This window comes from Girardinichthys multiradiatus, chromosome 22 (assembly GCF_021462225.1).
Source record: "Girardinichthys multiradiatus isolate DD_20200921_A chromosome 22, DD_fGirMul_XY1, whole genome shotgun sequence".
Classification (NCBI taxonomy): Eukaryota; Metazoa; Chordata; class Actinopteri; order Cyprinodontiformes; family Goodeidae; genus Girardinichthys; species Girardinichthys multiradiatus.
Window position 1 is genome coordinate 44412762 of NC_061814.1, and position 26855 is coordinate 44439616.

The 26855-nt window shown below is 44.9% G+C and overlaps 1 protein-coding gene across 7 annotated transcripts in view; it reads right to left on the bottom strand.

Moving 5' to 3' along the window:
- Positions 1–5582: 5582 nt before the first annotated feature.
- The window catches only part of usp54a (ubiquitin specific peptidase 54a), a 59705-nt gene continuing 38432 nt past the window's right edge, over positions 5583–26855 (bottom strand). For 4 of the 7 annotated variants that reach the window (XM_047351061.1, XM_047351060.1, XM_047351059.1 and 1 more), the window contains 13 exons: positions 20820–20988; positions 20430–20621; positions 20114–20248; positions 18637–19285; positions 17157–17281; positions 16899–17063; positions 13818–13937; positions 12747–12930; positions 11554–12365; positions 10199–10296; positions 9455–9565; positions 7540–7774; positions 5583–7077 (listed from right to left, as the gene is read on the bottom strand). In XM_047351061.1, coding sequence (XP_047207017.1) covers positions 6503–7077; positions 7540–7774; positions 9455–9565; positions 10199–10296; positions 11554–12365; positions 12747–12930; positions 13818–13937; positions 16899–17063; positions 17157–17281; positions 18637–19285; positions 20114–20248; positions 20430–20621; positions 20820–20988 — 3570 coding nt within the window. In that variant the 3' untranslated portion in view covers positions 5583–6502. Of the gene's footprint in view, positions 7078–7539; positions 7775–9454; positions 9566–10198; positions 10297–11553; positions 12366–12746; positions 12931–13817; positions 13938–16898; positions 17064–17156; positions 17282–18636; positions 19286–20113; positions 20249–20429; positions 20622–20819; positions 20989–26855 lie in introns of those variants that run through there. The other 3 variants (XM_047351062.1, XM_047351065.1, XM_047351066.1) reach the window with 3 other exon arrangements.

The following is a 26855-nucleotide window of genomic DNA, read 5'->3' on the forward strand; positions in this document are numbered from 1 at the left end:
ATCAGCTAGATGACCTGCAAGGGTACCTGACCACACCTCCAGGCAACTTCTTGCATGGACCAGGGAGCATTTATGCTGGACGGGGAACCAGTGGACCTCAGTGCTGTTCTCTGATGAAAGTCAATTCGCGTTCAGCAGAAATGATGATCCAACCATGTTGGAGACGTCAAGGAGAAAATATTTTTTAAACAGTGGACTTAAATATCTGGTTTCAGCTGGTAAAATTACGAGCTAGCATGAGATAAATTTCTATTGTTCTGTTGATGATAGTTTAATAAATCAATCAAGATGAATCCACTAAGTTCATGACAATAATCTTGTCTGGAGGACATTTAAGGCCTTTTGTTTCTATGTATTTTGTCAGGATTTGTAATGTGACAGATCAACATAAAGTTGAAGGAAATCAAATTTGTTTAAAGAGTTTGGACATTGAGGGTTTTCCAGTATAAGTCCGGACTTTGGCTAGACCATTTCAGAACCATATTTTGGTATTTTTTAGTCATTCAGAGGTGGCCTTGCTACTGTGCTTTGTAAGTGAGTAAGTAAAACTTTATTTATATAACACCTTTCAAGATAAAAACCACAAAGATAAAATTAAAAGCAGATTTAAAAAGATACGTTTTTAGCTGGCCTTTAAAGGAAACCACAGAGTCTGCTGATCTCAGAGTACCTTAACATTCACAGGAAGGATGTTCTAGAGTTTTGGAGCCATTAAAGAAAACGCTCTGACTCCTTTAGTTTTCAATTTTGAATGGGGGACAATCAGTAGGTCCTGATCACAGGACCTCAGGGTCCTATAGGGGTGTAGATCAGAGATATGGACTGGTACCTGTCCATGCAGCGCTCTCCAAGTCAATACTAGGGTCTTGAAATGCCCTCGATAATGAACCAGGAGCCAATGAAGCTGCATTAGCAGTGGAGTCACATGACACAATTTTGGAGATTTATTCAGGAGCCTAGCAGCAGTACAGACTGTGACCAGTCTATTCAATTCAGTTCTCAGCTCAGCTCAGCTCAGCTCAGCTCAGTTTTATTTATATAGCGCCAATTCACAACACATGTTGTCTCAAGGCTCTTCACAAAGGGTTAGAATGGTGCGGGTTGTTGGCGAGGTTAGATTAAACTACTGAGTGTTAGAGTTTGGATATTTTAGAATGGGCCATGTGTAGGGTACTAAGTAAATAATACACTGATAAAGTTTGTCCATCTAGAGCCCACTGGTGGTCATTGTTCTACTAAAAACCACAAGGATTGGGATACCTCTCTCTGTCAGACTGATTATAACCATTGGAAAAGAGAAGGGGTCATACAGGTAGCAGAAATGGAGGGTGTGTTGGAAGGTTTGGGTAAGATGAATAGAGCACATTGCAATAATCCAAACGAGACAAAATCGTGAATTAGGATTTCCATATCAGGATGAGAAATAAAGGGCTAAGATTGGCAATATTTCACAAATGATAGAAACGGGATCGAACCAGAGGTTTGACATGATTTTGAAACGTAAAGTCTGAGTCAAAGGTTATCCCAGGGTTTTTAACAGAAGATTTAGCTAAAAAACAAAAGGCTCAAGGATCTGCATTATCTTTGCAGTTATCTTCTCTGCAAAAATGATTACTTCTGTTTTTCTTCATTTTAATGGAATAACACTTTCCTTCAGCTTCAGCTTTTAATTGACTCCAGGCATTTTAACAAAATCTGCAGTTTCGACACTTGATTTGGAAGAAATATACAACTGGATATCATCTGCATAGCATTGATTGGAAATATCTTTAAAAGATGACATAATAGGACAACAGTGGCCTCAAAACAGCCCTGTGGAACACCGTATTGAGGACAGGAATGGGATCTACAAATAGATGCAGCCAAAAACTTACAGAAAGAAAAAGCTGTCAATCCTCATTGAAAAAATAGGAGCAGAAAGTGGAGCAGGTGTGTTAATGACCCTGATGGAGTTAAAACCAATTTAGTTACTTTTGCTCCTAGCAATCAGATTAGAAAAGCAGGCTGCCCTTGCTTCTTTGACTGTATTAATAAAAGACAATAAAAGATCCTTTAAGCACAGAAAATGTAAAGGTTTCTTCCACAAACATTCAATTTTACTACAACTACTACTATGCTTTAAACAGCAGATACTATTATTTAGCCACGGTGTGGAGTTTGAAGCAGGTAATGATTTAATTTTAACAGGGCAGATACTGTCTAAAATAGAGACAATGTTCATTAAAATGATCAGTTAGAGAATCTACATCACTAAAAGTCACTAAAAGGTCAGCTGTTGTGGAATTAAAAAGTGAGAGCTGACCTCACGGCGAGATGAAAACTGAAACAGTTTGAGATAAATTCAAAATAATTCAGTGACGGTCTGGAATAAAAATGCCCTCAGAACCAAGATTCAATCCTAAAGTGAAAACAAGGAGTGAGGAGGTCCTCACACATACTGAATAACGTTAAGAGTCCATGACACTAAGGGAAAGGTCAGTGTCATCATCAACATGGTACTGCTGCAGAACCAAAGTGTGATTGGACTTAAGATCTGGTACTGATGGCTGGAGATCCTTCTGCAGGATTTTCTGGTGCAGAGACAAAAGTCTAAGTCCACTCCAAAGCTGCCTGCAATGTTAGATGGAGTCTGTAAAGCGATCAACACTCAGACTGAAATGTTAAGAGAGCAGAATCACAAGCTGGACACGATTCTTGAACAGAATCGCAGCCTGGCAGCGGTTGGACTCAGAGGTTAAAGGATATAATCTTGGAGAAGTTGTACGCTCCAGATCTGCGGGAAGTACCAGAAATTTGGCTATTTGGATTCGCATTTGAGACATATGAGTAAAACTCTTAAGTTGGTTGGAACTTCACAACTGCCTGAACCACAACATTTATTGTTTTCCTAAATCTGGCGCCCCAATGTGGCCTTGACAACTTCTGCTAACTGGCTATCGATAAAATATCTCGTGGATGTTATATAAACTCTTCCCCAGCACTCCCCTACCAGCTGTGGGCTGATAGGACTATGCAGCCGATTGATAAAACGTCCACCTCTCTTTTCAAGGACAATGGTGCTTCTATCAGTGTTGACAGGAAGCAAAGCAGCCCTGACCATCACTATACCACCACCGTGTTTCTGAAATGTTAGTTTTAATCCAGATCTAACAAGACACACACCTTCCACAAAGGTCCAATTTGTCTTGTCAGTCCACAGAATATTTTCTCATAGGTCTTTGGGATCATTAAGATGTTTAATGGTAAACGTGAAACGGGTCTAGGGCTGCACGATATTAGAAAATCTCACAATGACAACATCAGGTTTGATATGTGCCTATTTTCCTCTGTTCCTCATCTGTGCTTCCATCACTCTGTGACCTTTAATCTTCTGCGTGATGTCATTAGTGTCTGGTGTGAGCATATGCTGCCCTGAAACTCTGTCCAACTGGCTAAATATCACTTTGGTATGAAAAATGCAGGTTCATAACACACACTGATATTGCCTATGACGATACATTCACAATATGTTGTGCAGCATGAAATGGGGCGTAGTGTTCTTTTGGGTCAGCGGTGGTTCTGGCCTTAGTAGACTCCCATGAAGGCTGTTATTGCCCCGTCTCTCTCTCTTATAACTGAATCACGACCTCTGACCTGAACCGAGGTCCTGTTTAGATGACAACGATCCATTAAAACCAGTATATCTTTCCTGCTGACACATTTACATGACAACGTTTTAATTATGATCTCCGTGCACACGACACTAGCAGAAACGTGCAGACGGTGTAATTACCCTGCCACACCACTAGTTGGCAGTATATTCTTTAAAACTCAACTACAAGCATCAACACGTCCTGCTAAGGAAACGGGGTAAAAAAGGAGCACATTGTTGGAGAACCGTTGTTAGATTCAAAAGCAGCAGTAAGTAATCTGCAACCCACCATTGTTATCTGCGGAAAGTACCAGAAATTTGGCTATTTGGATTCACAATTGAGACATACGAGTAAAACTGTTAAGGTGGTTGGAAATTCACAACTGCCTGAACCACAACATTTATTGTTTTTCTAAATCTGGCGCCCCAATGTGGCCTTGGCAACTTCTGCTAACTGTCTATCGACAAAATATCTCCTGGATGTTATATAAACAAGACGCTCTTCCCCAGCACTCCCCTACCAGCTGTGTGCTGATAGGACTATGCAGCAGATTGATAAAACTTCCACCTCTCTTCTCAAGGACAATGGTGCTTCTATCAGTGTTGACAGACTAATTCTTGCAAACACACTCAGATTTATATATATTCACACCCTCATGATTCCACCGTACCCTTGCTGAATCTTTACTTATGTGTTTGTTGCTTACCCCTGCTGAGGTTTTTTGTTTTACTTCAGACTATTCTGAGTCTGAAATATGATTTTTGCCCCCCTCCCATCTTACTTTACCTAAATGTGTGATTTCATCACTTTTCATAGATTTTCAGATTTCTCAGAAGGATTAACAGCAAAAGTCAAATATTATTAGTATTTGAAAATTTTACTACAACTGTTTTTATACCAATGACCAGAGATTTTTAGATTTCATAGAAGGATTGTATTACAACAATTTCATACCAGTGAAAGCCAAACATAAGCATTTCAAAGGTTTAGACCTACCAGTGACCCAGCTTCTCTACTTAGACTTCAGTGAATCCCATGACTGTTACTATTTGAATGATGGGACCACAACTGCCTCATACCAGCGACCTCGAGGATTAATATCATCATTTTTCTTCTAGCACAGGATGAATTTCTTACCACAGAGGACTTAATGAGCTGATTACCTCTATTAGAAAGACTGGATCAGAACCAGCTCTTACCAGTAAACCCTCAAGGATTATTAATGTGATTTGATTTGTTTTTCTGTGTTTGATTTTCTGTATCATTGTAATGTTTTTCCTCATTTACAGCGCTTTGAGTGCCTTGTTGCTGAAAAGCACTAAATAAATAAACTTGACTTAAAGGCCCGGAGACATTTAGACGTTCTGGGTTCCTCTGTGACCTCCTGGGTGGAACGTTGATGGTAGACCGGCCTCTCCTGGGAAGGTTAATCCCTGCTGCATGTTTTCTCCAGCTGTGGGTTGTGGTTCTGTCTGTGGTTCTCTAGAACCCCAAAGCCTTAGAAAAGACTTGTTAACCTTTCCAGAGTGATAGATGTCAGTGACTTTGTTTTTCTACTGATGTTTTTAGAGTGTGTGTCTTTTTCAGATCTTTCAGCTGCCAGAGAGGTTCTATTTAGTTCTGATATCTGCAGGTCCAGTAATAATCAGGCCAGGTTTGGCTTCAGAACTTCAACTCTGATTAAACTGTAGTTGAACAACAGTTACTTCATGAGTTACCACGGGTGGAGATTACTTCTTCACAAAGATCCAGGTTGGTTTGGAGCTTTTTCATCGTCACCTGAAAGCTGCTTTTTATATTTACTCAGGTTATATTTATCAATATTAAAATCAGTTTGATGACCTGAAACATTCAAGTAGAACAAAACCAAACCACTGCATGGATCTTTGTGATGAATTGTTCTGGAGGTGCTCAGGTCCAAAGAACCCAATAATGATCTGGGAGCCTTTAAACGTTTCCATGAAACATTTTAATCATCTTGTCTCTGTTAGGTGGACAGTGTAGAAAAATAATATCTGACAAAGCAGAAAGAAAAACTGACATGATGAAGAACTTTCTGGTCTCAGATCAGAAACACAAACTTTAACCTCTGAAGCTTCATGTCTAGAATGACCCAGATCTACAGCTGGTCTGAAGATAACTTCAGGGTTTTGGTTCATCTGGAGCACCAGCTGGGTGGAGTCAGCAGTTTAAGTTCTTCCATCATCTAAAGAGACCTGGAACACGTTGATGGGGAAGAAATGAAAGATAAATCGACCTCAATCTCTTCTGAAGTGGACAACATCAGAGCTAGATGCAGTGGAGTTACTTCACTGAGAAGATCTGCAGATGAAGAGCAGAACACTGAGGCTATAATAATAAACATCATGCTAAATATTAGCTGCAACCCTGCCAGAAGAAAGCTTCGATCTGAATCTAAAGAAGGCTGAACATCCAAACAAGACAAGAGAAACGCTGATGAGCTCTACGGTCCACTAGATCCAGCTCAGAATCCTGGAGATCATCTATGCTTGAAGCAGAGCGACAAGCCTACAAAAATATACCCGTTTCTATTCAAAATGCACACAGGAAGTCCTTTCTTCACGTGCTGCAGCTGCAGGACTGAAGTTCTACAGCAGAACGGAGGCGGTTCTGCAGGACTGGAGGGTGATATCTGAGAGTTCTCCTGAGCTTCAAGAGCTGGTGGGTCTGGGTTGTGATCCGTCTCTGTTCTGGTCTGAATCTGCTTCAGTCCAGCAGAAACTCGCTGACGTCTCCGGAATGTTCTGCTCAGGTCCATGGGTCAGGAGCAGAGGTGAGGTCTCCTCTGATCTTCTGCTCCTGGTTGAAGCTCAACAAACATCTCAGACATGAATCTGCCGATGTCTCGGTCACTGTTTGCAGCCTGAACGATATCGGGCCACATAAGCTGCACAAGTCGGGCAGTAAGGACGTCCCGGGTCTGCAGGAAGCTGGTGGCAGAGCGAGCAGAGCTGAGGGCCCCTAAAGGGGCCCCTGTCTGTCCACTGGACGGGCCGCTGGCTCCGAATGGACCGCGGGTCCCAGGAGGAGATGGACTGACCAGTCCTGTATCCCACGTCACGGCGCCAGTCGGTTTCAGGGGGAACATCCAGGCGGAGGGGCTGAGGGGGGACGTCTCCTGACACATGGGGGCGCTGTGGAGCGGAGCCGGTTCCTCTCCCAGTCAGAGACGCCTGCTGATGGTGGCTGATAGAGGTGTTGGCGGTGCGGCGAGGGGGGACCAGGGTGGCATAGAGACTCTGTGGACCCACCGAAGCAGCAGGACCGGTTCTGGGCCTGGGAAGGGAGGAGGAGGAGGAGGGTGGGGCGCGGCGAGGAGGATGAGGAAGAGTGCCGTAATTCAGTGCGATGCTGTGGAGACCCGAGGGAGTCTGACTCCTGTCAGACACAACCAGAAACTGCTGCTGGAGATGCGAAGCAGCTCCTGAGGAAGAGCAGGATAGAAAAGGAGAGAAGAGTCACATGGTGCTTCCTGGTTCTGGTTCCGTCAGTCTCTCTGTGAACTCGGTGTGCAGAACTTCATGTTTTTATCTCTGTACAAACTAACGTTTTTCATATAAACTAGTTTATTGAGTCATGTTATCTACATGCTGGTTAATGCCCAGTTAAACCAATGAAATATGAAGAACCAATCAGTTCACTCCAAATACAGGAACAGGCAACATTAAGAGAAATAAATGCTTTAAGAACGTTTTCAGTCCTGACCTGAGATAACGGATGTAAACCTTAACGAGTTTCTAATGAACACCAATCAGAGTTGAAGTTTCCATTAAACAGGAAGTCAGGCTGAACCTTTACAAATAAAACCGTCAATGTGAGACTCGTGGAGGAGACCCTGAAGGAGCAGCGTGGAGGTGAAGGTGGAGGCGACGGGCCAGTGGGTTACCTGAGTGTCCCCAGGAGGAGGGCACCGAGCTGGGGGGTCGTGAAGTCTGCATGTGGGGGTGTTGTGGTGCTGGGGGCCAATGGTGTCGGGGTTGGTGGAAGGAGGAGTGATCTGCTGGGAAGGAGGTGGAGGTGGGAAGGTGCAGGGAGGAGTTGCTGGGGTGGTGCAGGAGGAGTGAGGAAGAGGAGTGGTGAAGGTTTGAGTTTCTGAGGGGGGACCTGGACACAGAGGGGTCCTTCAGGATCAAAAGTGATGAAGAAGTGGAGGAGGGATGAAGATGGAGTGAAATAGGAGGTGTAGAAAAGATGAAGAGGTTAAACAACAGTTAACACAATGAAGATGAACTGAAAAAAAATTAAATGTGCTGAAACTGTTTAGGGTCAAAGTTTCTCTGAGTGGCTTCATGACAAGATTTGGGCCCTCTGAGCCACCGTAGTTTTCAGTAAATTGGATCAGAACTCGCCTGCAGGCGACTAGATGTTTAACACGAGTCTGAGGAGAAAAGATCCTGCAGCTGCATTCTCTGAAGGCTCAGCTCAGCTGTCAGTTTGGATCAGGCTGGCTTCACCTTGCAGACGGTGCTCAGGGTAAAGATAAACGGAGGAACTAAATGAGCCATAAATGTTTAATGCAGCAGCCTGAGGCGACGCCTGAGGGCTGCATACAGGATGAGAGAACATCAGCAGCTGCAGAAGCTCTTCTCAGTCTGAACCTGCTGGACTTTAGTCCCAGTCTAAACCTGCTGGACTTTAATCCCAGTCTAAACCTGCTGGACTTTAATCCCAGTCTAAACCTGCTGGACTTTAATCCTAGTCTAAACCTGCTGGACTTTAATCCCAGTCTAAACCTGCTGGACTTTAGTCCCAGTCTAAACCTGCTGGACTTTAATCCCAGTCTAAACCTGCTGGACTTTAATCCCAGTCTAAACCTGCTGGACTTTAATCCCAGTCTAAACCTGCTGGACTTTAATCCCAGTCTAAACCTGCTGGACTTTAGTCCCAGTCTAAACCTGCTGGACTTTAATCCCAGTCTAAACCTGCTGGACTTTAATCTCAGTCTAAACTTGCTGGACTTTAATCCTAGTCTAAACCTGCTGGACTTTAATCCCAGTCTAAACCTGCTGGACTTTAGTCCCAGTCTAAACCTGCTGGACTTTAATCCTAGTCTAAACCTGCTGGACTTTAATCCTAGTCTAAACCTTTTGGACTTTAATCCCAGTCTAAACCTGCTGGACTTTAGTCCCAGTCTAAACCTGCTGGACTGTAATCCTAGTCTAAACCTGCTGGACTTTAATCCCAGTCTAAACCTGCTGGACTTTAATCCCAGTCTAAACCTGCTGGACTTTAATCCTAGTCTAAACCTGCTGGACTTTAATCCCAGTCTAAACCAGCTGGACTTTAATCCCAGTCTAAACCTGCTGGACTTTAGTCCCAGTCTAAACCTGCTGGACTTTAATCCTAGTCTAAACTTGCTGGACTTTAATCCCAGTCTAAACCTGCTGGACTTTAATCCTAGTCTAAACCTGCTGGACTTTAATCCTAGTCTAAACTTGCTGGACTTTAATCCCAGTCTAAACCTGCTGGACTTTAGTCCCAGTCTAAACCTGCTGGACTTTAATCCTAGTCTAAACTTGCTGGACTTTAATCCCAGTCTAAACCTGCTGGACTTTAATCCTAGTCTAAACTTGCTGGACTTTAATCCCAGTCTAAACCTGCTGGACCTCACTCTGAGCTGAGTTCTATCTCCTCTCTTCTTGGGTTTTATCCGATCTTTGAACTTGTTCAGGTTTAATTATCCGAGGAACATAAACTCTGTCAGAGTCTCATCGGTTTGAGTCATGAAGGCTGCAGTGATGACATGTTAACACCAGATGGCACCATTGTGCTCCCCAGAACAGAACCTTTGTTAGACTTACACAGGTGCGTGGTGGGTTCTGCGGTCTCGACCCAATGACGGTTCCACTCAGACTACGAGCGAGGCGCCGCAGGTTTTCTGCGCTGTAGTTCTCATCTTCGCCTGCAGGGGGCTGCAGAGGACACAGGTGAGACAGGTGAATTTTTCAGCCTGAATCTGGTTATTCTTCGTCTCATTAGGATCTAATTTCAGGAACATCTTTAAACAGATAAACGTCTGAGTTTTAAAACCTCGACATGTTTCCATTAGAAGGTGTTTCCTTATAAACCTGAAGTCATCTCAGATGAGAAACAGCTGCAGCAGGATGGAGTTGATATTATTTACTCAGGACTGAGACCCAAAGCATCATCTGAATCCACCATGTTAAACAAGATTTCTTAATTACTTGCTGTAATTCTAAAATCATTTAATTGACAAGTCAAGTTGAAACCAACTCCAGAACTCAAAATTTTCTCGTCCTCATGATTATATTTTCCTGTTGTTTCTTCATTTTCTGCTAACAGCAGTTTAAACCACTAAAGCTGAGATGAACTCAGAAAGCCTCTAATGGTTGATTACATCAGCTCCTGATGACTGCATGTAGAAACCTAAAACTCAGAGTTTACTGAGCAACAGAGCAGGGTTTATGGATCAGTGATACATGATTATGACTCAACTTGTCTCCTGGTTTTGGTATTAATATCACTTTAAAACTGCTGAATTTGTCTCCTTTACTGATCTGGGAGCAGCTTCCTGTCAGTCGTACCTTCTGCACAGGTGAGACCGGACTCCTGTAGGCATATCTCTCGATTTCAGCCGTCGGTGTTTTGGAGCGTCCAGATCCTGACGGCGTCCTCCTCACACCTAAAACAAAAAGGATTATTGGTGAATTCTGCATGAAATGCTCTAGATAAGAGCAATGAACCAGGCTCCATTACTGATTCATTAGCAGCTTCGTTTGGAAGAAGCAGTCAGGGAGTTTCTTCTTTTTCCAGTAATGTTCAACCACACCTGTTCACCTGTTTCAGAGATGATGAGTGTTTCCTGTCTCTAACTTAATTTATGTGACTGAAAAAGACGGATCTGGAGTTCCACAGGGTTCTGTTCTCAGGCGTCTTTTATTCCGAATCTAAATATTTATACTAAGCCCGTCTGAAGCAGCATAGTTATGCAGATGACACACTCATTTATCCAGCCATGAAGCCATAAATTTATAAGGGCTACCTAATTATATTTATGGATCCAAAATCTTATCAGATTGTGGCGTCACCTCTCTCTGGGAACTGAATTTGGACCTAAGCAGGGGCGGTTCCCACAGTTCACAAACAGGTCAGGATGGTCCCGTCAAACAGCTCAGTGGCTCGTAGGAACCACTGGGCTCTGAATGTCTTGGTGGGTCCCTCGCTAGGACTTCAGAGAAGAATTATAAATAGTAGAAAAATATATCCTGCTGATAAACTGACTCTAGTCTCTAGTGTAGCTTCACAGAGGCACAAAATAAAGATGAGACGGTGAAAAAGCTCCTGACATGATGGAAAAACAATGCAGCCAAATGGGTCAGGATTTATAAATCTGATTAGGGTTCTTATTGGTTCTGTGTGTTTCTCAGTCTGTCTGCTCTTCTCTGAGTGACCATTAGAAACCTCACAAACCTACATTACACAATCAAGGTGGAAAAGGGAGCTGCAATATTTTTAAACCCTATGGTGGTTCCAGGATACTCAATGATATTTATCACTGCTGGAAACAGGTCGGGCTAAAGGTCACTGAGGTCTAGACCAGCAGAGAAACAACATTTGCTTTAAGGAGCACTATTAGATGTAAAGTCACATTTCTCATACGATCTTCAGGGCCATAAACATATTTATGTTTTAATGAATTCATGACCATTGTTTGTGGAATAAAAGATTAATTTGCTCAATCTAATGATGAGTCTTTATCACAACAGAACAAAGAGTCAGATTTAATATAGGATCATAACTCCTGCCGTCGTTGATCTGAGCACCATGTCTGCATCTCAGAGCTCTTTACTCTGCTTCATCTCCTACCTCAGGGCTTATATTTGACATCATGCTGGTTAGAAAACTTCAAACTGTTTGTGTCTCTGTGGTTCCTTCCTACCTGGTCTGCTGCCCTCTGGTTGTGGGTTGACTCCACGGCTGCCCCGGTGCATGCTGGGAGCCTGCAGACTGGCCTGGTACAGCGTCTCCAGCTCCGACAACTCTTCTCCCGCCTGTGCTGCTCCTCCTCTGCCTCCCGCTGCATTCTGGGAGCTGTAGTATCTGTTAACGTTTTCAGCCCAGCACTCTACAGGCAAGGCGGCTCTGTGAACCTGACTGGGGGATGGGGAGCAGGTCCTGATGGGCTGGCTCACAGGTGGAGTGCTGGAGGCGGAGTCTGAGGGTGAGTTAAACGAGGAGCTGACAGGTAGGTCTGGAGAATCCACATCATCAGGTTGGTTCAGGTATAAACAAGACCACTTCCTGGTTGGGCAGGAGGAAGGAGGCGGGGCCTGGTTGTTTTTGGTGTAACATGGGTCCTCCACCATCATCACATGACACCTGTTGTTGGAGTCAGCAGGTGATGGAGTTCGGGAACATGGCCCTGGTGGGGGCGGGGCTTGTGAAGGGATAGACCACTCCTCTTCAGGTGGTGGGGGAGGGGCCAAGTCATCCAAGCAGGTGTCCACAGAGAGAGCAGGGAGGGACCGGGCATTACTGAGGGGTTTCCCAAAGCGAGAGCAGGGGCTCCTACTGTCTGTGCCTGGAGAAGAAGACGCAGCACTGGAGGCGGGGTCATAAGGCAAATCTGATGCAGTAGGGAGGGGCTTAACAAGGCAAGTGAAAAGGGGTGTGGCCTGGAGATCCTGATAGGCAGCTGACTGGTCACCCTGGTTGTCTGTCAGAAGTACTGTGAGTGGGAGAGGCTTTTCACTGCAGAGGAGGACAGAGAAGACTTAATTTAACAAACTGTTGTTGAAGATTAAAGACGTTGATTTTATCTGCAGCTTTAAGTGGGTGGAGTTTAGATGTTATAAACGGTCCATGGGATGACATAAATGTGTCTGGCCGACCAACACATTCAAGACTTTGAGGAAAAACTTCACAGAAAAGTGTGTTCAAGTAGCTCTTTTCCCTTCACAGCAACATGATCTGATCCTGAAACTCACCCCATGATATCACAGCAGGGGGCAGCACTATGTCAGATTTATCAGGTTTTAATGTGCTGTTTTCTGAGGCCACAATCTGACCTGCTGACCCCAAGCAGCCTGAGCCTACCTGACCTCTGATGGCTGAGCAGAGAACAGGTGGTACCTGGGCTGTTCCTGGGCCTGCTGCTCCTCCTCCTGCTGCTCTGGTTCCTGTTTTACTGCCTCAGAGTCCTGCTGCTGCTGCTGCAGCTGCATGCGTTGCTGCAGGCTGCGGGCTCTCCTCATGCAGCGCTGCAGTCGACTGTGACTACTAGCTCCGCCCTCAGCTGCCACCGGCCGCAGTTTGGCTGCAGCGTTGGTGGATTACGCAACAATGGAAACAAAGTAAAGAAAAGAAAGAGAAAAAGGAATAAATGGAAAATGAAAAGATGCAGAAATAATAACTTATGATTTCATGTGAAAACTGTTCAAAGGAAACAGGAAATGAAACATCAGAGTTGATGAGACGATGCGGCCTGCTGCGTGAAATCAAACACAGAAACAATGTAAAACCAACTGAAACCCGGCTGAAGGTTCTGCTTCAGGTTCCAGGTCTTTACATTCAGGGGCTCTTCTTCAGGTGTTTTGGTCCACATTTGAGGAGAAGACTGGAGTCTGTTTATGCAGTCATCAGCAGCTCTAATCTGGGATTTTCTAGAGACGTTCCTAAAGTTGCTCCTTGGTTCAACTGATCCTTGCTCATAACGTTTCTCATCTAACTGCTGAAGATTGGATGGATTAGAGCAGGAAGGGAGAACTTCTGACCCCTCACCAGTAACACGGAGAACATTTCAGGACCAACTCATCAACCCTCCTGACTGAAGATAAGAGCTAAGGTTTCCTTTGTGAGACGCTGATCTGGACTCTCTGTGGAGAACTATGGTTCTGTTTCTTCCATGTTACCATAGCAACCTATCTCAGTCCAGCGTCAGAGAAAGAGGAACGTTTCAGCAGAATGATGATGCTCAGACAAGGTCTAATCCATCTTATCATCTGTTTCCTTTCATTTTTAAATCTTCTAACTGTTATGAGTTTCTGTCATTTTCTAAAATCTTGACTGATCCTGAATGACTGCAGGTGTGTGTAACTCAATATGATGAACAGAAACCTGTGAGAAGGTCCAAACATCCCACCGCTTCACAAACATGAGATTCTTTGTACAGGGGAGGAGCCATTTAAAGTGGGAGGAGCTTACAGACGGCTTCATTGACGGCCGACAACGCCGTTGCGACCTCACCCGCCTGCTCCAGACGCACAGATTGGTCGAGCAGGAGCTCCGCCTCTGTCACGCACCTGTCAAAGCTGTCACCTTTACCTGCAGGACACACACACACACACACACACACAGTCAGTAACAGTGACAGCATGAAGAGACGGCAGCGGTTTGTTCATCACTTCATTTGTGTTTCAGTTTGAGCCGTTCAGCAGATCTGTGAGGAACACACACACACACACATCCTACCTAGACACACACTCTTTAGTTCTGATGGGACTTCAGCAACCTGAACCATTTAATCTGAACCATGAACAGACCACCAGCAGATCCACTGATGGTCTCTCTTAGGCAGAGCTTCAGTCAAGTTCTGGTCTCCTAAAACCTGAGACCGTCCCTCTTTCTGGGCCGAGTCCATCCCTAAGAGAACAACAGTCCATCAGGAGATGACCTGCTTTCCTTCCTTCGGTTCTTAGGCAGCTTCTTGTGGAGCTCCACATCACGTTCAAGGTTGTTAAACATTTCCAAACTTCCAAGAAGAAGTTGAAGCTTCCAGCTTCTGGTGAAGCACAGCATTTATTTTAATGAAACAGTATATATGGAAACCAGCCACTTTATTAGGTACACGTGTTCTCATGCTTGTTACAAATAGTGAATCAGCCAATCACACGACTGCAACTCAATGCATTTCTTCATCTAGAGGTGATGAAGATGACTTGCTGAAGTTCAATCTGAGCTTCAGAATCAGAAGGAAAAAGACGACTCTGAACGTAGCATCGTGGTTGGTACCAGATGACCTTGTCTGAGTATTTTAGAACCTGCTGATCTGCTGGGATTTGAACCCACCACCAAAGAGGACATTTCTGAGCAGCGGATGGAAATGCCTTGCTGAGGTCAGAGGTCAGAAGCTAGAGGACAACGGGTGAACTGGTTCCAGATGACAGAAAGGCAACAGCAGCTCCAATCACCACTGGTTCCAACCGAAGTCTGCACCATCTCTGAAGGATCAACATGTGGAAGGAGATGTTCTGCAGCAGCAGAAGACCAGACCTGGTACCACTCCTGTCAGCTAAGAACAGGAAACTAAGGCTAAAACCAGAACCAGAATAAATAAATTAGCTGATTAGTTCATTTTGTCATTTTTATGCATCATATAAAAACATTTTATTTCACACGTCCACCGTTTGATATTCAGTGCAAATATTAGCTAAAAGTTGGAATAAATAAGATCAGACTGAGGATGAAACATGCAACAAGTCCGCTCTTCATCCTTTGGTTCAAGAGTCTGATCGTTGTGGGAAAGCAGCTGTTTAGCAACGGTCCAGTCCTTGACTTCATGTTGCTTCAGACACCAGGAGGGTAAAATGCCATGAGAGGAGTGGGTCTCTGCTCCGAACACAGAGAGCAGACTGGAGGTCCAGCAGGAGGAGAACAGGGACACCAATGATCTTCTCAGCAGTTTAGACCTACAGCTGAAGCTGCTGCTGCTGGGATCACAGTATGGGAGATATTTTTTTGGCCCGCTTTGGGCCTTTTAGGACCGACTGAGCATCATCTAACCACCAGAGCCTACCTGAGTTTGTTGTAGACTTCTCCATCACTTTAAGACCAAAGTGGACTTGTGTTCTGATGGTTCCTTCCAGTAAAATAACGCTCAAAGGCACAAAGCTCAGGTCATCTCTAACTGGGTTCTGAGTTCACTGAACTCCAATGACCTCCACAGACCCAGAATGTCCATCTAGTTAAACATGAATACCAGCTCAGAAGATGCAACCAGTCACAGATGAACATGTCGTCCTGCAGCTCTCCTGGTTAACGATCATCAGTTACCAGGAAGACTTTAAACTAAATTTCCTCTACGCCTGGGCTTTAAAGCCCAGGATTCCCCACTAACCGCTGCCTGATCTCGGCCCGGCACTCTGGGATTTCCTGCTACCTGTCATCCGTTTGTGGCAACTGAGGGTGGATATAAAGAGTTCAGTGGATATGTGGAGAATAACTGCAAATACCAGAATATAAAATGTGATGGATCGCTGGATATTTGTGACATTTAAAGTTATTTTTGGCCCGTAATTCTAAACTGTTTCTCCACAGTTGATGTAAGACAAATATTTTAATCTAGTGCTGATGATCAGAGCACTTTAACATTTTCCATGTACATAAAAATACACATGTTCCCTAAGTTTGAACTCTTCAATATTTGTAATAGTTTTATGCAGACGACTCTGCTGGAGGAGAGAACACAGCTCCAGGTTTGGAAGCAGTTTCCCAGAAACTCAGTGATCTTCATGTTCTGCCATCATCTACTCCACTGTCTTCTACTCGATATAAATATTTGCTCATGATTAGACAGTCAAGCCATCAATTCCCTGTAATTCTGGACTGATTATCAGTTTTTTATTCAAATAAATACATTTTTGTAAGTTTTGTAGTTGTCTGATGTGAGTTTATCTGATTATAATAAAATAAAAATAACTGTGTTAATCAGTGTTTAGTGGTTTTTGTAAATGAATCATGCATTTGTAAAGCAAAAACTGTGGCCTGATGCAGTTTGGTAAAATATTTTATGTAAAATATTAATTTTAACTTTTCCTGCTTATACATTCAGAGCCACTTACAGAATAATGTAAGGAATTAATTAACTGTTAAATTTAAAGCTGCTCATCATCCATTATTTATCAGTTGAAACAAAAAAACATTTATTAGCTAACTTCTAAAGGAAGTAAAGGAGTAATGCCATCTGCTGGACTGAAGGTGTATTGCAGTTTTCTTCACAACTTCCCCAGACGTCATCAGGCTGATTTAAATGAATGGTCCTGGCCTCTCTAGGCAATGGAAACAGAGCGTACAGAATTCCGTGCGATTCCTTTTCTCCGGGTGAAACAAATCCTGGGACTTTCAGTGGAAAAGAACACAGACTTCATGATTTAACCAGAATTCCTCCGGAACAGGAGAATCCTAATAATTCCAGCTGCTGCAGTCAGAACCAGCACTGACTAAAGATTCTGTTTCAAACTTGACGTGAGTTCCTCGTTTCAACACCTCAGAACCTGCAGAAACTACCTTGGATCTGCAGCTGGTCTAGGTCCAGGTACTTGCTGGGTCTCGGGTTGAAGCCGAGTGCCGCCTCCCTCTCCTTCTCCTGCTGCCGCTGCTGCTCCTCCTCCCTTGCTCTCCTTAGTACCTCCTCCTGCAGCTCGTCCAGCTCGCTGCGGGCTGCAGGGGGCGCTGCGGCAACAACGACAGAAATATCAAAGCTTATAGAAGAATATAAATGACGGACAGGTTCTGGTTCTGCCTTCTGAACTTCATTCTTCATACCGAGGCTCCCTTTGGTGGAAGAGTTGAGGTCCTGCAGCAAAGATCCACTGCTCTTTGATCTGATGTTCCTCCATGATGGCCCTGAAGAGGAGGAGGAGGATGGAGGTTTCTTCACAGCACTCTGCCTGCAGACAGGAGACAAACACTTCCTCTTTTTATTGGATATTTGATTTTAATTACCTGTTTAATTACCAGACGGAAGAGCTCAACATTAGTATCAGCACTTTAAGTTCCTGTTTTAAACCTACAACATATGAAGACAACATGTTTTAAAATTATTCAACTTTAATCAGACAAGGTTCTGTTGTGTTAAATGTGCTGTAACTTTTTGTTGGTCCTGAAGGGGTCAGTGTTGCCAACAATGATCTTTAAAAATGTTTGGTGGGTTATGTAGAGTAATTGTGAGCAGTGGTCCTCTTACCTATAATTTAACCCAATTCCCCCAGGTTCCCTCACCCATCTCCCGGGTTCCCTCACCCGTCTCCCGGGTTCTCTCACCCGTCTCCCGGGTTCTCTCACCCGTCCCCGGGTTCCCTCACCCGTCTCCCGGGTTCCCTCACCCGTCTCCCGGGTTCCCTCACCCGTCTCCCGGGTTCTCTCACCCGTCCCCGGGTTCCCTCACCCGTCTCCCGGGTTCTCTCACCCGTCCCCGGGTTCCCTCACCCGTCTGCCTGTTTCCCTCACTCATCCCCCGGGTTCTCTTACCCGTCCCCGGGTTCCCTCACCCGTCTGCCTGTTTCCCTCACTCATCCCCCGGGTTCTCTCACCCGTCCCCGGGTTCCCTCACCCGTCTCCCGGGTTCCCTCACCTGTCTCCCGGGTTCCCTCACCCGTCTCCCGGGTTCCCTCACCCGTCTCCCGGGTTCCCTCACCCGTCTCCCGGGTTCTCTCACCCGTCCCCGGGTTCCCTCACCCGTCTCCCGGGTTCTCTCACCCGTCTGCCTGTTTCCCTCACTCATCCCCCGGGTTCTCTTACCCGTCCCCGGGTTCTCTCACCGGTTCTCCGGGTTCCCTCACCCGTCCTCCGGGTTTCCTCACCCGTCTCCCGGGTTCTCTCACCTGTTCTCCGGGTTCTCTCACCCATCTCCCGGGTTCCCTCACCCGTCTCCCGGATTCCCTCACCTGTCTCCCGGGTTCTCTCACCCGTCTTCCAGTTTCCCTCACCCGTTCTCCGGGTTCCCTCACCCGTCTCCCTGGTTCTCTCATCCGTTCTCCGGGTTCCCTCACCCGTCTCCCTGGTTCTCTCACCCATCTCCCTGGGGTTCTCTCAAGCGTCCCCTGGGTTCCCTCACCCGACCCCCGGGTTCTCTCACCCGTCCCCCGGGTTCCCTCACCCGTCCCCCAGGTTCCCTCAGCCGTCACCCGTTTTCCCTCAACCGTCCCCCAGGTTCCCTCACCCGTCCCCCAGGTTCCCTCAGCCGTCACCCGTTTTCCCTCAACCGTCCCCCAGGTTCCCTCACCCATTTCCCAGGTTCTCTCACCCATCTCCCAGGTTCAGGTCCAGACTGACGGGGCTGCTGCTGTTCCTCTCGCTGCTCTCATAGCCGCTCTCCATCCTGTGGATCAACCTGGGGGGAGGAGGAGGAGGGAGCTGTGATGCTCTGAAGGAGCTGGGGATAGTTCGGGAGGAGCCAGGTCTAAAGGACGACACTTCATCCTGGGCTGAGAAGGAGGTGTGCGCTCCATCAGGTTCAGGAGCTCCTCCATCATCAGGCAGTGGGCCTCCCAGGGGGCTGTATCCTGCCTGCCTCCGTCTCTCGCGGGTGAAGATGGTGTCGATGTTAAGAGTCTCCCTCCGTGGCCTCCACGCTGGCCGGTACCTCCCTGCTCCTCCTGAGGCGCTGGACCTGGACTCGCTGCTGGTGCTGTCGGCCTCCCAGTCCTGGACTTTATTGGAGGAGGAGCACAGAGTTGCATTTGAAGCAGGGAGGTGCTGGCTGAAGGAGGAGCTGGAGGGGATCTCAGAGGAGAGGACGGCAGCTGGCAGAGAGGAGGAAGACGAGGAGGAGAGGGGCCGGATGATGTTGGTCATGGTCTCCTTAAAGTCTCTGAGGCGACTGGTTGAAGATGAAAAGGAGCATGAAGGTTTGGGAAGGTGCCGAGGAACCTGCTGCTCCTTTAAGGTCTCTCCTGGAGGACAAAGGAAAAGATGATCATGTTGGGAATGAAAAGAGAGACAAAAACAGGAAGGAGGACAAAGGACAATGAGAACAGTGATGAAGAAGAACTAAAGGTGAAAAAACGATTTCATGAGGAATGAACCTAAACTTCATCTTCAGGAGCTTGCAAAGATGTTTTAATTAATATGAATCTACTGAGCCTACAGCTTTTTCCAAGCAGCTGATGTTTTAGAACACTTGAAGAACATTGGGGGAGAAAACATGCAGCAGAACAATAGACAGGATGTCCAGGAAGTTTAGAAAGTATCTTCTTTTAGGAGGAACTACTGTAGATGTTCAGGGGCAGCTTCATGTGTTTGAGTCAGGAAGCTGCGAGTCTCCAACTGAGACTGGACTTCCTCCTAATCCTCATTCTCAACCTCATGTTTCTGAGGGGTTAATGAAGACAGGAGGAACCCAGATAAATCAGGTACTCTGAAGTACTACCGCGGTATAAAATAAATCTAAGGAGTCCTCCAGTCAGTCTAGTTATTATTGGTTTTTTGAAGAAACTGTTTAGCTGAATCATGTTTTATCAAACCTTTAAACATTAAAGGTCATTTATTTTTCTCAACTAATGTTCTCTGATCTGTTGCTGCCGATGTCTTAAAGATCATTTTTTTCTGCTTGTTCTTAATTATCTGCATCAAACTGTATGATGGGAAAAACGTTAGTGTCTGAATCTGTTTAGATGAGTTTAATTTCTATTAAATAGTTTTAAAGTGCTTTTAATATTTATTTTTTTTATAATTCATCAATAATGATGTTTATATTGTTTATTGGTCTAAGCCACGCCTACCATCGCTGTGGTAACCTGTCGATGACAGTTCTTGTTCAGGTTTAATTCGCAGAGACCTGCTGGAACTCCGCCTCCTGGCCATGGCCCCGCCTCCTTTCCCCAGAGACTGGTGCTGCTCACTGTCCGTCAGGTGGCCTTACAATGAGAGGCATGGTGACAGATGGTTTATGGGATGGTTTACCCATCATGCAACACAATGAATGAGTGAAGGACTGAGTGACCAAAGTCTTTGCAGCTGTGTCAACACAACGCCAGGATGGAAGGATAACAGCAATGACCTCAGCCGTTAGCACAGTTGGAATAAATAATCTGGTACCTATGGCATCCAGGCTGCAGAGGGAGGAGTGCAGGGTTCTGTCGGGCCGCTCCATGCATATGACGGTCCCCTGGGAGTCGGATGATTGGTGACTGGCCAGGGACTCATGGTGGGAATGGGAGGGCTGGCGGCCAGAGTAGCTTTCTGTCGAAGAGTCTGTTCGAGTGTCGCTTGAGATGGATGGCTCGCGGCCTGCCGGGGTTGCAGCGGGACATCAGTACCGATGGGATCATTTATGAATAAAACATGCAAACAAAGAGCTACTTGTACTTCTAGAACCTCCAGCTGTTAGCAGCTGCTTCGTGTAAAACAGCTGCAGACCCTGGTGTTTAGTTACCTGAGTGTTTGCTGCTGTGCTAACTCTACATCTGCTAGCTGTGTTGTAGTTACCCGAGTCCTCGCTGTCGTAACTGGACTTGTTCAGGTGCTGGAGGTCCAGGTGCGGCGGCAGGTCCTGCACGGACACCGGCGTCCCCCGCGGGTCAGCGTACAGCAGCAACAGTGGCTGGTAGTGGCCCTTAATGCAGCGCGACACCACGTCCTTCCACTTGGGTCCGATCTGAAGGAAGAACAGAAACATGGAGAGGAGCTTCAGAACACAGAGACCTGCTGGAGGACATTTGGACCAGCTCAGAACACTGAAACCTCTGAATGCTGGGTTATTCTACAACAGATTTGGATTTAACTAGCATCTCTGATGGGTATCAGTTCTGGTTTTGGACCAGATCTAATGATGGCTCTGAAAGTCCGTTTGGGCCATTGTGATGTTGGTCCAGCTTACCTGATCACTCAGTTTGATCAGATCTACGGTGGGTCCAGGTGGTTCTTAACTGAATCATGTGGACCACGGGGCTTCTCAGGATGTTCAGTGCTGCAAGAATTTCTTTGTATCTTGCACCGGATAAGTGCTTCGGATGGAGCTGCTCTTCTTTCTAGGAATCTGACTGAATTTATTAGTTCTCCAAACCTTTGACAACCCAGGGTTCAGACCAGGAAGCAGGGTCGTAGTTTAACACTCCTCTCTGCAGCTTCTGTACAGCTACCCACCCATTACCCTATTAAGACAGTGTCTCGCCCACGGCCAAAATTGAATAGATAAAAAAATAATCTAAAAGGAGGAAATCAGGAAAATCTCATAAAAATAAACACAACTCAGACTGAAAAGAAAAATAAAACAATTAAATGTGGCTTACTGAACATAAGATCTCTCTCTTCAAAGACTTTGCTAGTTAGTGACCTGATGTGTGACAATCAGATTGATTTATTTTGCCTCACAGAAACCTGGCTGCAGCAAGAGGATTATGTTACTATAAATGAGTCAACTCCTACTAATTATTAAAATTTTCACATTCCTTGAATTAGTGGGCGAGGAGGAGGAGTAGCAACCATCTTTCAGTCGGATTTATTGATTAGTCTCAGACCAATCAATAGCTACAACTCTTTGCAATTTGGATGAGGAAAACTAAGGATTAAATATTCAAAAGCACTAAAACCTCTTCTGTTTGTTGTTTTGTACCGTCCACCAGGCCCTTACTCTCAATTTTTAGATCAGTTTTCAGACCTTTTATCTGATTTGGTGTTAAATACAGATAAGGTTATTATAGTGGGGGATTTTAACATTCATGTTGACACTGAAAGTGATAGCCTAAATATAGCATTTAATGCTATCTTAGACTCAATTGGCTTTGCTCAAAACATTAACAAACCTACCCACCTTTGTCTTCATTATCTGGACCTTGTGCTGACATATGGCATTGAGTGTAAAGACATAACAATATTTTCTCATAACCCTGTCCTGTCTGACCATTTCTTAATAACCCTTGAGTTTAATTTAACCGAGTTCTCCACACCTGAAAGAAAATTTCATTATAGTAGATCATTATCAGGCGATGCTGTAACAACCTTTAAAGAATCTGTTCCACTTTTAATTTCCTCATTATCACAGAAAAACACAGTGGAGGGCAATAATTCTGTTTCTGCCCCTTCACAAATTGATTCTTTTGTTCATAGTGTTTCTTCATCATTGCGTGATGCATTAGACAATGCAGCCCCCTTGAAAAAGAAGATAATCATTCATAGGAGGCTAGCTCCCTGGTTTAATTCAGAGCTGCGTACTTTAAAGCACAATGTTAGAAAATTGGAGAGAAAATGGCGCTCTACACATCTAGAGGATTCCTACTTAATCTGGAAAAATAGCCTATTGTTGTATAAAAAGACACTTCGCCAAGCTAGAACAGCTTATTTCTCATCATTAATAGAAGAGAACAAGAATAATCCTAGGTTTCTCTTTAGTACAGTTGCTAAACTTACACAGAGTCATAGCTCTGTTGAGCCATCCATTCCCTTAGTTCAGTAGTCATGACTTTATGGGTCAGTCAGTCAGTCATTTTCTACCGCTTATTCCATAGTGGGTCGCGGGGGAGCTGGTGCCTATCTCCAGCAGTCTATGGGCGAGAGGCGGGGTACACCCTGGACAGGTCGCCAGTCCATCACAGGGCAACACACAAACAACCATGCACACACTCATTCACACACCTAAGGGCAATTTAGAGGGACCAATTAACCTAACTGGCATGTCTTTGGACTGTGGGAGGAAGCCAGAGTACCCGGTGAGAACCCACGCATGCACGGGGAGAACATGCAAACTCCATGCAGAAAGACCCCCGGCCGGGAATCGAACACAAGACCTTCTTGCTGCAAGGCAACAGTGCTACCAACTGCGCCACCGTGCAGCCCTGACTTTATGGGATTCTTCTTAAATAAAATTGATTCTATTAAAAATAAAACCTTTGACATACTCCTGAAGATGATTACTTCATCCTCAGCAAGTGAGACAACATTGGAAATAACTGCAGAACCTGATTTGTGTTTGGACTGTTTTGATCCTGTGAAGCTTCCTGAGTTATCAGAAATATTAGCTTCATCTAAACCTTCAACTTGTATGTTAGACCCAATCCCAACCAAAATATTTAAGGAAGTGTTCCCTCTGATTACCAGACCCATTTTAGATATGATTAATCTATCTTTAGTAAATGGATCAGAACCACAGGCTTTTAAGTTAGCTGTAATTAAACCTTTACTTAAGAAACCTTCGCTTGATCGAGATGACTTAATAAATTACAGACCTATATCCAATCTTCCATTCTTATCTAAAATTCTTGAGAAAATAGTTGCTAATCAAATGTGTGAACATTTATACAGCAATGACCTGTTTGAAGAGTTTCAGTCAGGTTTCAGAGCTCATCATAGCACTGAAACAGCTCTGCTGAAAGTCACTTATGATATTCTTATGGCCTCAGATAATGGACTTGTGTCTGTTCTGGTTTTGTTAGATCTCAGTGCTGCATTTGATCCAGTCGACCATAATATTCTCTTAAAAAGGCTGGAATATGCTGTAGGGATCAGGGGAACAGCACTAGGCTGGTTTAAATCTTATCTGTCTGACAGATTCCAGGTTGTTCATGTAAATGATAAATCATCTTTAAACTCCAGGGTTAATTGTGGAGTACCACAGGGTTCAGTACTTGGGCCAATTCTCTTTACTATATATATGCTTCCAATAGGTCAAATTATCAGGCAGCATAGAATAAATGTTCACTGTTACGCTGATGATACTCAGCTTTACTTATCCATAAATCCTGATGAGCCCAACCAGTTAGATAGACTACAAGCATGTCTTGAAGATATAAAAACTTGTCTTTGGACCGGAGTCTTTAAAAAAGAAACTGCTTAGTCAATCACTTAACCTGGATGGCATTAAATTGACCTCTGATAATAAAGTAAAAAACCTTGGTGTTATTTTTGACTAGGACATGTCATTTAAATCCCATATTAAACAGGTTTCTAGGATTTCCTTCTTTCATCTCCAGAACATTGCCAAAATTAGAAATATCCTGTCCAGGAGTGACGCTGAAAAACTAGTCCATGCATTTGTTACTTCAAGGCTGGACTATTGTAATTCTTTACTATCAGGATGTCCACAAAATGCAGTTAAAAGCCTTCAGCTGATTCAAAATGCTGCAGCAAGAGTTCTGATGAAAATTAAAAAGAGAGATCATATTTCTCCTATTTTAGCTTCTCTTCATTGGCTCCCTGTTAAATCCAGAATATAATTTAAAATTCTCCTCCTCATATATAAAGCCCTTAATGATCTAGCTCCATCATACATCAGAGATCTGATTAGTCCATATGTTCCTAACAGAGCACTTTGTTCTCAGACTGCAGGTTTACTGGTGGTTCCTAGAGTCTCTAGAAGTAGAATGGGAGGCAGATCCTTTAGTTATCAGGCTCCTCTCCTGTGGAACCAGCTCCCAGTTTTAGTCCATGAGGCAGACACCCTGTCTACTTTTAAGGCTAGGCTTAAAACTTTCCTTTTTGATAAAACTTATAGTTAGAGTGGCTTAGTTTATCCTGAGCTATTTTCCTTATTTTTTACCTCCGTCTTCCTCCCTCCCTGTTGGATGGAGTAAGGGGGAGTCAGGTTTAGCCTAAACCGGCTCAGTTATGGTTGAGGTGCAAACACACCCTCCATTTCTGCTACCTGTATGACCCCTTCTCTTTTCCAATGGTTATAATCAGTCTGACAGAGGGAGGTATCCCAGTCATTGTGGTTTTTAGTACACTGCTCAAAAAATAAAGGGAACACTTAAACAACACAATATAACTCCAAATAAATCAAACTTCTGTGAAATCAAACTGTCCACTTAGGAAGCAACACTGATTGACAATCAATTTCACATCTTGTTGTTCAAATGTAAAAGACAACAGGAGGAAATCTTTGGCGATTAGCAAGACACTCAATAAAGGAGTGGTTCTGCAGGTGGGGACCACAGACCACTTCTCAGTACCGATGCTTTCTGGCTGATGTTTTGGTCACTTTTGAATGTTGGTGGTGCTTTCACACTCGTGGTAGCATGAGACGGACTCTACAACCCACACAAGTGGCTCAGGTAGTGCAGCTCATCCAGAATGGCACATCAATGTGAGCTGTGGCAAGAAGGTTTGCTGTGTCTGTCAGCGTAGTGTCCAGAGCCTGGAGGCGCTACCAGGAGACAGGCCAGTACACCAGGAGACGTGGAGGAGGCCGTAGGAGGGCAACAACCCAGCAGCAGGACCACTACCTCCACCTTTGTGCAAGGAGGAACAGGAGGAGCACTGCCAGAGCCCTGCAAAATGACCTCCAGCAGGCCACAAATGTGCATGTGTCTGCACAAACGGTTAGAAACCGACTCCATGAGGATGGTATGAGGGCCCGACGTCCACAAATGGGGGTTGTGCTCACAGCCCAACACCGTGCAGGACGCTTGGCATTTGCCAGAGAACACCAGGATTGGCAAACCAGCCACCAGCGCCCTGTGCTCTTCACAGATGAAAGCAGGTTCACACTGAGCACATGTGACAGACGTGACAGAGTCTGGAGACACCGTGGAGAGAGATCTGCTGCCTGCAACATCCTTCAGCATGACTGGTTTGGCTGTGGGTCAGTAATGGTGTGGGGTGGCATTTCTTTGGAGGGCTGCATGGCCCTCCATGTGCTCGCCAGAGGTAGCCTGACTGCCATTATGTACCGAGATGAGATCCTCAGACCCCTTGTATGCTGGTGCAGTTGGTCCTGGGTTCCTCCTAATGCAGGACAATGCTAGACCTCATGTGGCTGGAGTGTGTCAGCAGTTCCTGCAAGATGAAGACATTGAAGCTATGGACTGGCCCGCCCGTTCCCCAGACCTGAATCCGATTGAGAACATCTGGGACATCATGTCTCGCTCCATCCACCAACGTCACGTTGCACCACAGACTGTCCAGGAGTTGGCGGATGCTTTAGTCCAGGTCTGGGAGGAGATCCATCAGGAGACCATCCACCGTCTCATCAGGAGCATGTCCAGGTGTTGTAGGGAGGTCATACAGACACGTGGAGGTCACACACAATACTGAGCCTCATTTTGACTTCTTTTAAGGACATTATATCAGTTGGATCAGCCTGTAGTGTGTTTTTCCACTTTAATTTTGTGTGACTCCAAATCCAGGCCTCCATTGGTTAATAAATTTGATTTCCATTGATGATTTTTGTGTGATTTTGTTGTCAGCACATTTAACTTTATACAGAACAAAGTATTTAATGAGAATATTTCATTCATTCAGATCTAGGATGTTATTTGAGTGTCCCTTTATTTTTTTGAGCAGCGTATAACAATGGCCATCAGTGGGCTCTACATGGACAAACTTTATCAGTGTATTATTTACTTAGTACCCCTACACATAGCCCGTTCTAAAATGGCTAAACTCTAACACTCAGTAGTTAAATCTAACCTCCAAACCCTTGGTGAAGATCCTTGAGACGATGTGTGTTGTGAATTGACGCTATATAAATAAAACTGAATTGCTTTGACAGAACAGGGTCTCTGAAGGTCTACAGCCAATTCCTGTGAC